General features: G+C 39.1%; 1 protein-coding gene across 1 annotated transcript; it reads left to right on the top strand.

Annotated features, from left to right (window-relative positions):
* The first annotated feature begins 1,569 nt into the window (after positions 1-1,569).
* On the top strand, positions 1,570-14,033 carry LOC145412233 (CBP80/20-dependent translation initiation factor-like). Its single transcript, XM_080282167.1, has 7 exons — positions 1,570-1,588; positions 3,040-3,156; positions 9,079-9,265; positions 9,926-10,077; positions 12,190-12,296; positions 13,188-13,295; positions 13,806-14,033. Exons 2-7 carry the CDS (start codon positions 3,084-3,086, stop codon positions 14,031-14,033), a joined length of 855 nt encoding a protein of 284 aa, XP_080138293.1. The 5' UTR covers positions 1,570-1,588; positions 3,040-3,083.
* The last annotated feature ends 638 nt before the right edge of the window (positions 14,034-14,671 follow it).

Below are 14,671 nucleotides of genomic sequence, written 5' to 3'. Positions count from 1 at the left end.
GCGGCTGAAAAGGAGAGCAACAGTGAGATGGCGTGATGATTATAAGAGGTGGTATTAACGATCAAGAGCTCCAAAGGTTGCATCTGTTTTGTATACATGTTCGGGGGAGGCTATTGTGGTTTGCCAGACGGGGTGAAAGAAGGGGGTGAGGAAAAAAAAAAGTGGAAGCATACGTCATGAGGCGCTTAGCCACGGTGCTCATCTCTGTAACATAGGTCTTTGAGCCTGTAGTGGGTTATTCATCCAATAACCTGGGATACAAGGCCACTGCATCATTCAGGTCATCACAGTTACCTTCCCTAGGTGTTACCCTAGGTACTCATTTTACCTACCAACCTACAAAGGGTGGATGCAGGGTTGGATGGACACCTGAGTCAATTTGAACCTTGGTGCTAACGGGCCAGCAGCTTTGTAGTCACCAATGCCAGGGACGAGAGACAATTGATTTAGAAGTGAGGTCTATATGATGATGATGGTGATGACTATGGTGATAATGATGATGATGAGGAGGAGAATGGTGATGATAAGGATGTTGCTGATGATGATGCTGATGATGATGAGTATATACCGCATACTCCCATGCAGCTTTTTTTTTTTTTTTTTTTTTGAGAAGCAGAGTTTTGAGTAGAAAGATTTATAAGTTCATAGGGACTACAATTCTTCAGAAATTTTGGAGTGGGAGGAAGGAGGGGAGGTTCGTCTTCTAAAAGAAAAAAAAAATCATCCCCAGACAATTGTATTTAGTTTAGGATAGATGTTTCAAACTGGAGAAACATACCCTTCACCTCTTCACTGCGAGAAGCCTGTCCAAAGCTGAATATAATCGTCTGGAGGTAGCAAGAATATAAAGGACGGAATAAGTTACCAGCACGAAGGAGTTATGGAAGGTGGCAAATGGAGAAAGTGCTTAGAGGATGAGTACACAGGGAGTTGGCATAGATGTAACTCCTGGGCTTAAAGATGGCACATTTGGCTCCTCTGTCCTTTCCCCTGTAAACATTTTTTTTTTGTCCCATTTAATGGGGGAGCGGAGGGACTGAGGATGGATGGATGGAAAGGAGGGGTTGGGGGAGAAGATAGCGAGACTGTGAGCTTGAAGGTCCTTGACTTGACTAAACCCACCATGGCCAACTGAGGAGACGCTAACATATTCCTGTACTGCTGTATGTTCCCAAGACTAAATCACTTCTTTTCTTACTTCCAGACCTTCCCCCAGGTTTATTATATATTAAAGCAATATTAAGTTGATTTTCATTTCAAAGTTTAACCTGGTCCTGTGACCTTGACCCTTCAGCCCATGATGAATCCTATCATTTTAATAGAATAAAACTTAAGAATTATCGGATGTCCGTCATTAGCATTTACTTTACCCAATTTTACCTTAGTTTACTTAGCAGAACTTGTTATGAGAACAATATACGGCTAATATTGTTCAAAAATGGTACTAACTGGAGTGTTCGTGTTATCCGCCAAACATAGCGGTACAACAAATTACCAAGCCGAACGAGTAACCGTACATGTGACTCGCCGAAAGCTCCAGACGTAGAAGAAGAAGCAGGGTTGTGGAAGCTGACCTGCGATTTGTAACGTAAATATGACGTTTCCTTTTTCTTCTCCCACTGCTTTACTATTACATTCAGGCATAATCTTTAAGTCAGGTAAGAATATTAACATGAATTTGGCTGTCCTGTTTCAGTAATCAAGGAATACTTGACCAAATCTCGGCTCAGGGTGGTGCAGTTGTTAGACTACGGTAGGCATGGTCCAGAGATGTTAATAAAAGATGTATTCTAGTTAGTATGTCCTTTCCTTATGACGTGTTTAACCTTAGAAAAACTTCATAATTAATACACTCGCATGATACGGAAATCTTGTTCCTGATTGCGGTGGTTTTACCAAATGACATGTATTATGCTCATATTCGCAGTGGAATTCTTTACCGTAATGAATCTCGTAGTTAACAGTGAAGTTAATTTGTTCTAAGTCTTTTGTTAGTCATCGTGATTCTTGTGGTAAATTACAGCTATTAATTCACCGGGAACTTCACAGAAGGTGCCTTGTGGAATTTGAAGTTAGAATTTGTTGATGCCTGATGGTGGTGGTATTTGTTTATTTTGCAGGTGCTTCAAGTAAATCCCGATTTCTAATTTTAATGACTTCCAATGCTGGGAAAACTTCAGGGTATCAGGGAAACTGATGTGAAGGATGAGCCTCAGGTATGATTTTCTAAAATCTAACAAAATATTGTCCACTAGGCTATTGATTTGTTTCCCCTGAAGATGCGAATATATGGAACTGCTATTCTTTACTTTTTAGAGGAGAGGTAAACCCCGTCTGTTGTGTTTCATAAACCAATCACAGGCTGTGCATTCCTTAGCAGAAATTTTTTGGTATTTACACAGTTTTGGGGTGCAAGTGCTGATGAACTTCCATTTTATCTGATATTTGAGTAGGTCACTAGGCACCAGTTATGTCTGTGCTAATAATAAATAAGCTTATGAAGGACTGGAAATGTTTGTGTAGAGTTGGAATGGCAGTACTACATACTGTACTTGAAATAATGCTTAGACCTCCTGTCACCATCTCATAATAAACTTTAAACAAATGTATTTTGAGATGGGATATTGATGCCTGAATTAGTGAAAGTTTGGTACACATAAATATGCTTATACAGTACCATATTAGCCTGCATTGTCCCCCACTTTTCTGATATACTGTAACAAGAGTTACAGTAGCTGTTTTCAGGTAATGTTACATTGAGTGACAAGCCAAATGGTTTCCTGTAAGCCAAGAAACCATTTACAACGCTGGGTGGTAACCATATAACCAAACCATGCGTGCATCCTGCATGTCAGCAAGTGCGTTGGTGGAGGGTTAGTGTCCCTCCCCATAAAACTAATAACTCAAAGTCAAATGGCCACCACTTACGGGATTGTGGCGTCTGGCAATATAGATAGATAGATAGATAGTTTTCCTATGTGGAAAAAATATGACAGAACAGTACCAGTAATTGTTAATTTATTTCTCTTTCAAAAATAGACCCTGTGACGATTGTTTGACTGAGATTTACAGCAACTGGCGTGATGCCTGGGAGAGGACGGGGAGTGCCAGCGAGCGGAAATGATTCTGGAGAGACCCTACGCCGACCTGTTCTAGGTTAGACTTGCACTTCCTCCACTTCAGCACTTCTCTGTACCGTACATTGTTTTCTAAATTTGTTATGTTACTGTTAAATTTGGTTATAATACAGTGTTGGAAGTGAATGCTGTATAAAAGTGGGAGGAAATAGGATGTCCTCAAATGGGGAAAAATGGGATGGGCTATTTATTTTTTATTTCTTTTATTTTATTTTTTTAATTGACCATGGGTTCAGCTAGGGGTGTAATAAAAGGGTACAATATAGCTGTTTCTTTGTAGGAACAGTTGAAGAGGCTTGCGTGGGAAGAAGAGCGGTTGTGAGAATGAAAGACATTTTTTAACCCCTTCAATCAGAGGACATCATATTTATTATATTCGTAACTGCAGAGAAGTTAAGGCAGAGGAAGTTGATATTTTCAAATATGTTGGAGCTGTATGACGATGATGATGATGGAGCTGTGTGGTGTAAAGATGGCAAAAATGGAGGGTGAGGTTAAAGAGAAATAACTTCAAGGGAGAAGAATAATTGGAGGGCTCTTGTATTTTGAAGGATCAGAGGGTTGGCTTGGAGGGCTCTTGTATTTTGAAGGATAGGAGGGTTAGCTGGGAGGTTAAGAGAGCCCTACATGAAAGTATTTTGTTGCCAACACTCCCGTGAGTGACACCTGGGCAGTAAATGACAGAGAACTGTTTGGGTTAGTTGTAGAAATGCCTTTTCTCGAAACAGCTGCAGGTATGCAGAGGATGGAATGTGTAGGTAATAGTGAAATTAATGGTATTATGGAATGGAAGAAAGAGCTGCTAGAATGAGATGTGGATTTACGGAGTGGGTAAAAGAAATGAGATGTGGATTTACAGAGTGGATTAAAGGAATATGTTAAAATGTTATGGACACATTCAGAGAATGCACGTAGATGTGGTGTCAAAGAAAATTTGTGATGGTGAGATTGAGGGTAGTGTTGGTAGAGGCATAGCTCATGTGACATATGTGGAACAAGAGAGTCAAGCAATATACTTATGAAAGAGAAGGAAGAGGTGTATTTAAGAGTGAGAGAGCAAGTGAGGATAAGCTTGCCAGGAGGCATTTATGTTAAGGTTATTCTCTCTTGTTCTTGAGAGGTTCCCAGGAGAGAGCATGGCATTGATGATGGAAATGTCATTGGACTTTGGTGACATATCATGGCCAGTCATATGGGTGAGTGTAATGGAGGGGGAAGGGTTAGTGAGACAGTTTATTTAATCCCTTGAACACAAGGACATGTTTACTTATTCTTGTTGCCACCAGATGATTTTCATAGCAGACAGTGTGAGAGCCCTGTGGCATTGAAGAGATTGATGGAGGCTAAATGTAACATCACCAGTTCATAAGTCTATCTTATAGCTTAGTAAATTGTCTGGAGGTAGCAAGAATAAAATGTGAAATACATCATCTGATATACCGTAAGGGGAGACGGCAAGAATAAAATAAACATCAGTCATCTGATTGAAGGGGTCAGTGTTGTGTTGTCTACTTATTTTTATTGGCTCACCACCAACTCACTGCATTTCCTTAACAGCTGTTATTAATCTAATATCCCATGAGAGATAGCTGAAGAAAAATACTGTTCATAAAAATCTCTTTGTATAATAAGGCACACTTGGAAAGTTCAGTAATGTAACATTAATAGTTCCCTCCCAAAACTTGTGAATCAGTAAGACCAAAATCTGTAGCTAGAGGTTTTTATAACTTTAATTCTCACCTGCCCAATGAAACAGGGCTTCTCATCCAAGGTAACACTGAAGAAATCAGAAAAAAGTCACAGCTTGGATGGACAGACAGAAAGTTCTGGGGTGATTTAAGTAGCAGTAAATACCATGTCCATCACAAGCAAAAGTTAGGTAAGTCATATTTGGTATTCACGATTAGATGTTTTAAATTTGATTAGTTTTTGTGCTCTGAGTTGGGGCCAGTTTATTACATTAATGTGGGTAGAATAGGGATAACAGCTCTAAAGAATGTCATTAGTTTAAATCAGCATTTTCTCTTAGGTACTCTGCATTCAAAGTTTCCTAGTTCAGCTGAATACACTTTTTCTAAGTAAATTGTGTAAGAATACATTGGGTTAGCTGTGGGCTTGTTGAAGTGAGATACATTAGTGTGTCCACTCCTGAGTCACTTTTTTTTTTTTTTTTTTTTTTAGGTCAACTTTAAATTACAGGAAACTTACTTATTAAAGTTCCATTTCTAACTTTGTTCTGAATCTTTGTTGTAATGTTGATTCCTTTTTTAATTTTTTGCATAATCCAATGTGACATGCTGGTGGGACATGGGAATAGGTTGTTGATATGAAAGTTAATATGTCTTAAGCAGATGGAAATTAACTTTAGGGCTTAGTAATGGAAAAACTCATGATAGGAAAGGAACCAGGGTGGCTGCTATATATGGAATTTTGTCTTGTAGAGCAGGGAAAGTATTGCAGTAGACTGAACATGGGAGCTGTATAGACAGCATGAATGTAAGAGAGAAGATATGATTAGGAGGAAGGTGAGAATGTCAAAAGTAATTGTTTATTGAGTGTATCAGGAAAGGCTTATTTGTTTTGAAGTAACTGACTGAGAGGGTAAAGGGAGATCCCCTGTTCTAATGAAAACTGTGAAGAGCAGGGATATTCAAGAGTTAATATGTGAAGAGCATAGGATAGTGAAGTATAAGTGTTTGAAGAACATTGAGTGCAGAATACTGAAGAGAGTATGTGTGTGAAGAACAGAGGATACTGAAGATTTAGTTTGTAAAGAACATATGATACTGAAGAATCAGTGTGTGAAGAATTGAAGATACTGGAGAGTTTGAAGAACTAGGTCGCTACAGGACAGACACATTTTAGTCCAGATATTTTTTCATATGGTGTATATTGGGGAAAGAAATTTTGGAAGTGGATGTGACAGGAGGTTTTATATAGCATTTACTCTTCTGGAGAAAGCATATGATAGACTAAATCAGCATGCATTGTGGAGGTAATGATTAGTATACGGAGTGGAAAGCAGGGACTACAAGAAATATCATGGGGCCTTAGTGCTAAGGAATGTTACAGGCCTTTGATCCTTTGCCTACAGTAACATCACTACCCCCTCCCTCTCCCCCCCAAAAAACATCATATTCTTTACTAGTCATAGCCTGATGAATGATAAGCTATTCATTAAGCAAGAAGAAGGCACAGTAATACTAGTCTAGGTTATGTACAGTATATCAGCTACAAAATTTCGGTGACCTTGTCTGCCTCTTACATTGCTGGAGTCATTAAAGATATAGTGGATATAGATGCATATTATCACTAACAGATGGATGATGGTAAGCACCTCTGTCCTCTGCTACAGTGAAGCATCTATGAATATAACAGTGATAGAGATTCAGGAGAGGCGAATGAACAACAATATTATACTTCACTGTATAGTATTAGTGAGTCAGGCTGAAAAGTCAGGAAGTGGAGAGTGTGATTGCCTTCAAATAAAATTGTTAATGTGATGAACAAGGACTGGAGTTTAGAGAACAAAATGCAAAGACGGGCACATCACGACAGGAAGGTTGCAGTTACCGTAGGCCAGGAAACCATGTACATAGCTGGGTGGTAACCATATAATCAACCCATACCTTGTACATGTTCCCTACTTGTCAGCAAGTGGGTTGGGGGAGGTTTAGTGCCTGTCCCTGTAAAACAACTAACTCAAAGACGAACAATCACCCTTGACGGGATTGTGGTGTCTGGCTATAGATAGATACAGTAAAAGTCCTCCAGTCCTACCACCAATAATCCAAACTGATGGATACAGTAAAAGTCCTCCTATCCTACCACCAATAATCCGAATTATTCAAAGCGAAATTTTTCTAATTGTTCTGGACTTTTTTCGAATTTTTCTGGGCTTTATCTAAGGATTTATCTTGCTTGGACCTACTCTTGGACTTGGATTTACCTACATGCAACTATTCAGTTAAACTTCTATGCATTTCCAGTGAATAAAACAATAACCCATATCATTTTTAGTGTTTATTTAATGATCATGTACATATTTCTAATGTTTTCAAAGGTCCCTCTCAATAGTCCAAAAAAAGCACTAGTCAAAAAGACCCTCAGTCCCCTGCGATTCAGGTTACAGGACTTCTACTGTAAACGGATTGATAAAAATCCAAGGACAGGTACATAAGGAAAAGAAGATTGCAGTTACATTGAGAATAGTGATGAAGATCAGCAAAGTGAGCACGAAAGTAAAGAAGTCATTGGACCCCACTCTGACAGGGAATTGAAGTTTGGAGTGTTTGATGGGCACAAATCTAGAATGACGGGAATGAAGATTACTTGAGGGGAACATGTGGAGTTAGATGGAGAAATTGACATACCAATTAGGAAGTTACTGAGTCTTGTGATGTTGATGTGGCTGTGCCAGAATGTGTTGGAAGTACTGCATCTTGTGATGGTTTGGACATGTGGTGATAATGGAGAATGAGAGATTGATTTGAAGAGTACATGTGAGATTGATTAGATGAGTTCATGTGAGTGAAGAGGAAGAGGAGAGGGGAAAGAGGGAGACCGTGGATGAGATGGAGAGTTGTATGAAGAACGGAAGTGAATTGAAGGGAGGACAGCCTAACAACGGAGGACAGGATGATATAAAGGTATAGTTTGTTTGTGACTGCCCCCCTCTACAGTATGTGTAAGGCATTTGGTTTTAAATAAATAAATTATTGAAAAATATTAAGTACAGTACTGTACTTAATAGGAAGTGCCCATCCAGCTTTGTGGGCCCCCTTTTGAGCCCATGCTCTTCTGTTTTGGTATCAGCAACCACCCCCCCTCACTTGGGCCCTGGTGGGAAGTGGTTTCCTCTGGGCCATGCTGAGAATGTATGATTGAGTGAAAACAACTGCAAGAGTGCTTGGTACGATGAGTAAAGCTAATAGGGTTATGAACTGAGTATTGCTTGATGTGAAAGTGAGAACCTTGGTGAGATGCTTTATTCTGAGGAAAGAAAATACTGAGTGGAGAGTATCTGCATTTCTGCTTGCCACTGATGCAGTGATGTATTTACATGTAATTTTGGTAATCTCTGTGAATTATGAAATTTAAAGCTACAGTAGTTGGGTTAAGAGTGTGGTACAGTACAGTAGTGATGTTTGAGAGAGACACAGAGACTGATTGTAATGTAAGAATTAGTGGTACAGAAATGGGAAATATAAGGTTATGCAAGTGTTTAGGCAGTGCTTTGAACAAAAAGGATGAACTTATGGAATAGATGTAAAAAATAAAGTGTCAGGCTCCTTGAGAATGATTAACAGGAAATAAGTATGAAAGTAAGGAAGCATTACATGATGGTGCTGTTAGCCTATACGTAACATGCATTTGTGATAATTTACATTTAAAAGTTGCACATAATTTGTAGTGTATTTACAGAGTTGTCTGTCAGATATGGCAAATGTAAGCTTTGGAGAGAGTGTTACGATAGTATTTATTTTTTTTATACAACTGATACTGTACTATGCAGACTGTTGTGGTAATTTGCCACATTTCATTTTAATATGGTACATAATGATATACTGCATATGCTGTCCAGTAGACTCCCATGAAATTGTAATGATAAGAAGATCAGAATGTTGCCAGTCTTAATATTTGTCAAATACTGTGTTAATATGGAAAATATAGTTTAGGTGCTGGTATTTCATATTCTCTTGTACTTGTCGAGTACGGGTCCTAGTTGCATAAACAGCATTACAATACCCAGTGTTATCATTCAAAAAGCATGATTTCTGTAATGTGTCATTGATAAACTTTCATGCTTTTCATGTAGTATGAGAGGTGTTGGCTGTTAAAAGATAGTTCCATCTGCGTAGTGTCTGATGTTTGTTTATCATGTATTATTGAAGGATATGTGTTACTGTACAAGATTTCATATCTGTGTTTCAATTATCAGGGAAAGGGGAGGAGCATGGTGGCAGTGGTGGAGAAGAAGATGGGGGAGGCCGAGAAGAAACAGAGGAGGAGCGGCATCGGCGAGAGCTGTTGGCACGCATATTGGCTATCAGTTCACCTGATGATCTTGAGGTGCAGGATGTTGCCAATGAGATCAGAGCCACTGTCACCACACAGGATTACTTAGAGTTAGTTGAAGTAGTTTTCAGTAATCTTAAAACTTTTTCCCATTTATTTACCATACTCTCATGTCACAGAGTGATGTTTGACACTTCTTTTATAGTAAAAAAGAATAACCACCTCAATCAGTATCACTTATGTGCAGGAGCCGTGAGTTTGTGTTCCCATTTATGTATAGGTATATGATGGTACTGTATGGTATGATTTTGTAAAGTGGCTATTAATTAGTGTGTTGTGTATAAAAGTAGATGTGGTCGATGCGTGCAAATATGTCGGAACTTTTATGAATGATACATGACAGTGATTTCATTTACAAAATGTTTGTGATTGTTTATGTTATATACATTTCTGCAGGTACTATGGTAATAAATCCCAATTTTGCCCATTTCTGCTCCTATATCTGGATGCTACTCACCTTGTCATTTAATAAGTAGGAGGAGGAGGAGGATTAGTGTAATGATAATGATGCAGTCACATTGTGTCTAATACTAATTTTGTATACTCATACTTGATAGCATTTGAATCTCCAGTTATAGCTCCAGCCTTTTACCCTCCTTGACTTTCCTTATCTGTAACCCTCCAAGTCCTTCCTTAATGTCTTTTAAACTGATGGTCTTCCTCTCTCTCCTTGCCTCTTGAAATATTGACATATAGTTTCTAACCCCCAGGTGGATGGTGGGCAGTATATGTGACAATGCACTGTCAGAACGTAAATTCACCTCTGTGGCGGCTAAATTGCTTGGTCTTATAGCACACCATCAAGCAGGGCAAGCCAAAGTCCTCCGCCTCCTCATGACACGACTCCAAGCCGAATTTGACAGTGAGTAGAGTACCATAAGCCAGTTATGTGAGAGGAAACCCCTTTGTGGCAGAAGAAATGTTTATTTCATTGAGTTCCACCACAGGGTACAGCCACACGCTTATATCCATGGGAAAAATATCATTCTTCCCTCCTCTATCCTCTCCTAATCACAGTTGCAAAATTTTGACTAATGTTTTCTTTCAAATTTCATTTTAATATTTTGCTTTCTATATTTTCAGTAGTAAGTAGTAATAAACCATGAACTCCAGTCTCATCTGATCAAAGTTGTTTTTGTTTTGCAGCCCCCATTCTGTCTGACCAGGCAGACTAATCAACTGCAGGCAATCATTTGCCCCAGCAGGGACACCCTGTGCAGTGAACTGATGTTCCCATGCAGCTGACAGCACCTTGCCACATTGAGGTGTGGGGATTAATGTGAAGCTTTGGTTCCTAGTTGGATGCTGCATATGCTTCTCTCCACCCAGTTAACAGGGACACCACTTTAGGCTCCAAGTCACCCTGTTTTTTGGTTATATGATTACCACTCGGCATTGTAAATGTTTTACTGAGTTATAGGAAACCATTAGGCTTGTCACTCATTTTAGTACCACCAGAAGTGAAAAGGAGTATATTAAATAGTTACAGGAAGGATGGGAGAAATAGGAAGGGAGGAATGTAGACACAGAAAAAGAATGAGTCTATCAATCTGTGTATAGCGCGACGCCCTAATCCTGCAAAGGGTGGCTGCAGACAAAATGCCTCCGAGGTGCTCTGTCACCCACCATTTGACTACCCTCCCCCCAACTCACTCCCCCCTCCCTCATATACCTCTCAACTCCATCCCTCCACCTCATCGTTAGTCTTCCCCTCCCTCTTCCTCCCTCCACTTCACTTACATACACCCTCATAGCTGGTCTTTCATTTTCCATTCTCTCCACATGTCCAGCCACCTCAGTGTATTTCTCCTAATTTTCTCAGCCACTTCCACATCCACCCCACAATGTTCCTTCACTTCTTCATTCATCAACCTGTCCCTCCATGTCACTCCACATGCTTCTTTCAAGTAACACATTTCCACTGCTCTCACTCTTGACTTGTTCCCCTCTAGCAAGGTCCATGCCTTGCTTCCATACGTCAGGGTAGGGATCACAAGCCTGTCATGCAGTGCCTTCTTAACTTCCATACTCACCTCCCTATATCTCATCACTGCTATCAGTGAACCAACAACCTTCCTTCACTGTTGTACCATTTCAAGCACTTCATCCTCAAAAGTTCCATCCTTACTCATCACACTACCCAAGTACTTGAATGCACTCACATTCTCCATATCCTCACCATCTGACCTCACTGTGCATTCTGTGACTTCATTCCTCTAAAACACCATAACTTTACTCTTGTTTAAATTAACTTTCAGATTCCTCTTCCCACACACTGTCCCAGATTCATTTACCAAACCTTGCAACTCCCATTCATCTTCACTCAACAATACTGTATTATCAGCAAACAGCAACACTGGAATCTTCCACATCTCACCCTCATTCACAAGAGCCACCTCCACATCCACTGCCCTACCTTGCACCTCCTTTACAACCCCATCCATGTATATATCAAACAGCCATGGAGACATCACACATCCCTGTTTCAGTCCCACATTTAGATCAAAGAACTCACTCAGCTCACCATCCACTCACACCATAGCCCTAACTCCTTCATACATGTTCTTCACAGCACTCGGCAATTTCCCCTCCACTCTTAATACCTTCTTAATACCTTCCACATACCTTGCCTTTCTCTTCTGTCATAAGCTTTCTCCTAGTCCGTGAAGGCAGCATACACTTTCATTACCTTCTGTAAATACTTCTCCACTAAACATTTTAGACAAATATCTGATCTACACACCCTTTTCTCTTCCTAAATCTCCCTTGTTCTTCTTCAGCGAGAATGATAGACATGAAGAAAAAAGGCAGCACCACATCAAGTAAGTGGATGATGGACACCCCCACATACCAAAGTAAAGGAGTGTAGGCAGTGATACACACAACCATTAATTATTTTCGTTTGTTTTTTCCTTTCTAATCCAAATTGTGTGTTTCTTCAGGCTTTCTGTCATTGCTTCCTTCCCCTTGCTAGAAAAAGATGACCTGCTGGCGGCTGATCGACAAAAGTTTGTGACATCAGCGCAGTTCCTAGGTGAAGCATACCACTATGTCAAGACTGAGAAAGACTTCCACTATAATGTAAGTATGTCTTAGGTTTGTAGATGCAAAGAACAAGAATGGATATGTAAATGAATCTTTGAATATATTTTTAAGTTGTTTGATGTATCCACTTTCTTTGTGTGTGATGACAGAAGCTGTCTGAATCCATTAAAGTTTTTATGGTTTCACATCTTACATCAACCAGTGGTTGTGTCTAATGAAGCACTAATATTTAGTGTAGAAAGCATATGTAACAGCAGGTACACCAAGCCAGCTGGCATGCTTTGCTTTAGTTGTCAGTTTGTTCTTTAATTTGCCATTACATTTATGCTGTATAAAGACAGTCTGTACTTCAGTTGGTATAAGAGTTTGTGTACATCTTCCTTTTGATTTTCATGGTGGTGCAATATTGCCATGACCAGGCAATGGTAAAAAGAAATATCAGCAAGCTGTTTGCCCTTTGTGGCCATATTCAATAGTAAATTTATGGGAATGAATATGATGGAAATTTATTGGTCTCAGTTAATTGCTGCAAATTATGCTTGTATAACTGCAGCATACTTGTCATGTTGGTGGATCTGTTGTTTGAAATCCATGACTATTCTGTTTAGGAATATTATCCATATCACCATTACAGATGTAAATTAGAATGAGGTCATCCAGTGTAGTAGTATACTGAACAATAAATTGTAGAGATCTGCTTTAGAGGTATTGATATATTGATTTTGATTGTATTTTCTTACTTTTATCAACATGTTCAAGTAGATAATTTACTGTACTGGGTATATTTGTCTTTCTTATATAGAACAGTGAATTGTAGAGATCTGCATTAGAGGTGCTGATAAATTGGTGTTGATTGTAGTTTGTTATTTTTTTCAACATGTTCAAGTAGAAGATGTACTGTACTGGGTATATTTGTCTTTCTCATAGGTGTTGGCAGACCCATCCCTAACATACCTGGATATGATCATCCAGCCTCACATAAAGAACGCACAGATGAAGGAACGGGATGAGGAGATGTTGGTAGTTGCCAAATTGGTAAGCCACAAATGCAAGTTGCACATGACTGTGGCTTGTCACAAGCAGTCAGCTCTCTGCCTGTATGTACTTGGGAGGCTTGGATTTATGCTGGTGTTGTTGACAAACTTGTAAAATTTTGACATCATCCTCATTATGCTGCACAGGTTTCTTGCATTCAAATGTGGTGGCTTTGAGTAATGAATCTTCCATTTTCACATATTTATTTATTTTTTATTTATTAATTTTTGAATCATGCACTAGAATGTGGCCCATGCACCCAGTAATGTCAAGGGTGTGTGCAGGGAAGATACTGTTTTAATTGAAATAATTCTAATTCTTGACTGAAAGGTAAAAAACAAAGAGAAAATCAGTGAGTTCAGAAGAGCTTGATGGTAAATTATGAGCAATTTTCAGTGAAGAATACAGTAGGTGTTAATTCATCAGCTGTTGAGTGATGAAACAACATTAGGTGAAATAACTCAAAACAAGGACTTACTCTACCGCTAAATAATTTTATATATATTTCAGTTGTTACAGAATGGTGTGGCATTACATGAAACTCAGGCAGGTGCCATTCAGAAGCTGTTGCTGGATGTGACTGAAGTGCTGTGCTGCCGGGAGCTGCAAGTTGGCACACGCCTCAATCTTATGGCTGCCCTCGGTGATCTGTGGCCCTGCCTTACAAGTGCAAATGTCAATGTGCGTATTCAGCATGCCTCACTTGCAGCCAAGCTTGGAGTTTGCCTCAATGTCTAGCAGGCAACTTTCCCTAGACTCTCTCAAAGTGTAGGTACTTCATCTGTTTTGTCCAGATGTGTCCAGTAGCTTCCATTCTCAGTGATGGGCTGTGTTCATAAGTGATAAGATGTTGGATGCAAGGGCAGTGTTGATGTTGAATGCTTTGAGAGTAATTGATATTCCAAGTTAGTCATTGGTTTATTTTATAGGAATTTATATTTAGCTTGGATGAAAGAAAAATAAAAAGATTAATTAGACATATGACTTTCTGGAATAAAAAAAAAAAAAAATGGGAAAATGGAATACTGCAGTTGCTTACAATACTCTGTTGATGGCTCAAATTTTTACCATGACCTATTATTACTGTAGTATGTATATCATGGGAAGCACATTAGAAGATATTTCTTTTGCAGTATTGTTAACAAGAAGATATTATAAATGGTAGCTATTGTAAATACCCATACTGTAAATTCATTTTTACTGGTATTACATTTCTTTTTATGACATTATATAAAACACAAACATGATGGGCTATATGCTTTGTTAAGAGAAGCTGTCAACACAATTAACTACCATTGCGGCTAGAAGCATTCAGATTGCTGAATATATACAGTAACCTATCTTATGCACTGGATCCTGTGAGTGTATGCTATAAA

Source organism: Coenobita brevimanus, chromosome 92 (genome assembly GCF_032717465.1).
Source record: "Coenobita brevimanus isolate Jiangsu-jjx chromosome 92, ASM3271746v2, whole genome shotgun sequence".
In the NCBI taxonomy this organism is placed as follows: Eukaryota; Metazoa; Arthropoda; class Malacostraca; order Decapoda; family Coenobitidae; genus Coenobita; species Coenobita brevimanus.
This window is presented reverse-complemented; position numbering and strand designations above follow the sequence as displayed.

Coding starts and splice junctions, on each gene's coding strand:
- LOC145412233 (XM_080282167.1), top strand. CDS start 3,084: ATGCCTGGGAGAGGACGGGGAGTGCCAGCGAGCGGAAATGATTCTGGA. Junction 12,297..13,187: donor AGAAAGACTTCCACTATAAT/GTAAGTATGTCT, acceptor TCTTTCTCATAG/GTGTTGGCAGACCCATCCCT. Junction 13,296..13,805: donor TGTTGGTAGTTGCCAAATTG/GTAAGCCACAAA, acceptor TATATATTTCAG/TTGTTACAGAATGGTGTGGC.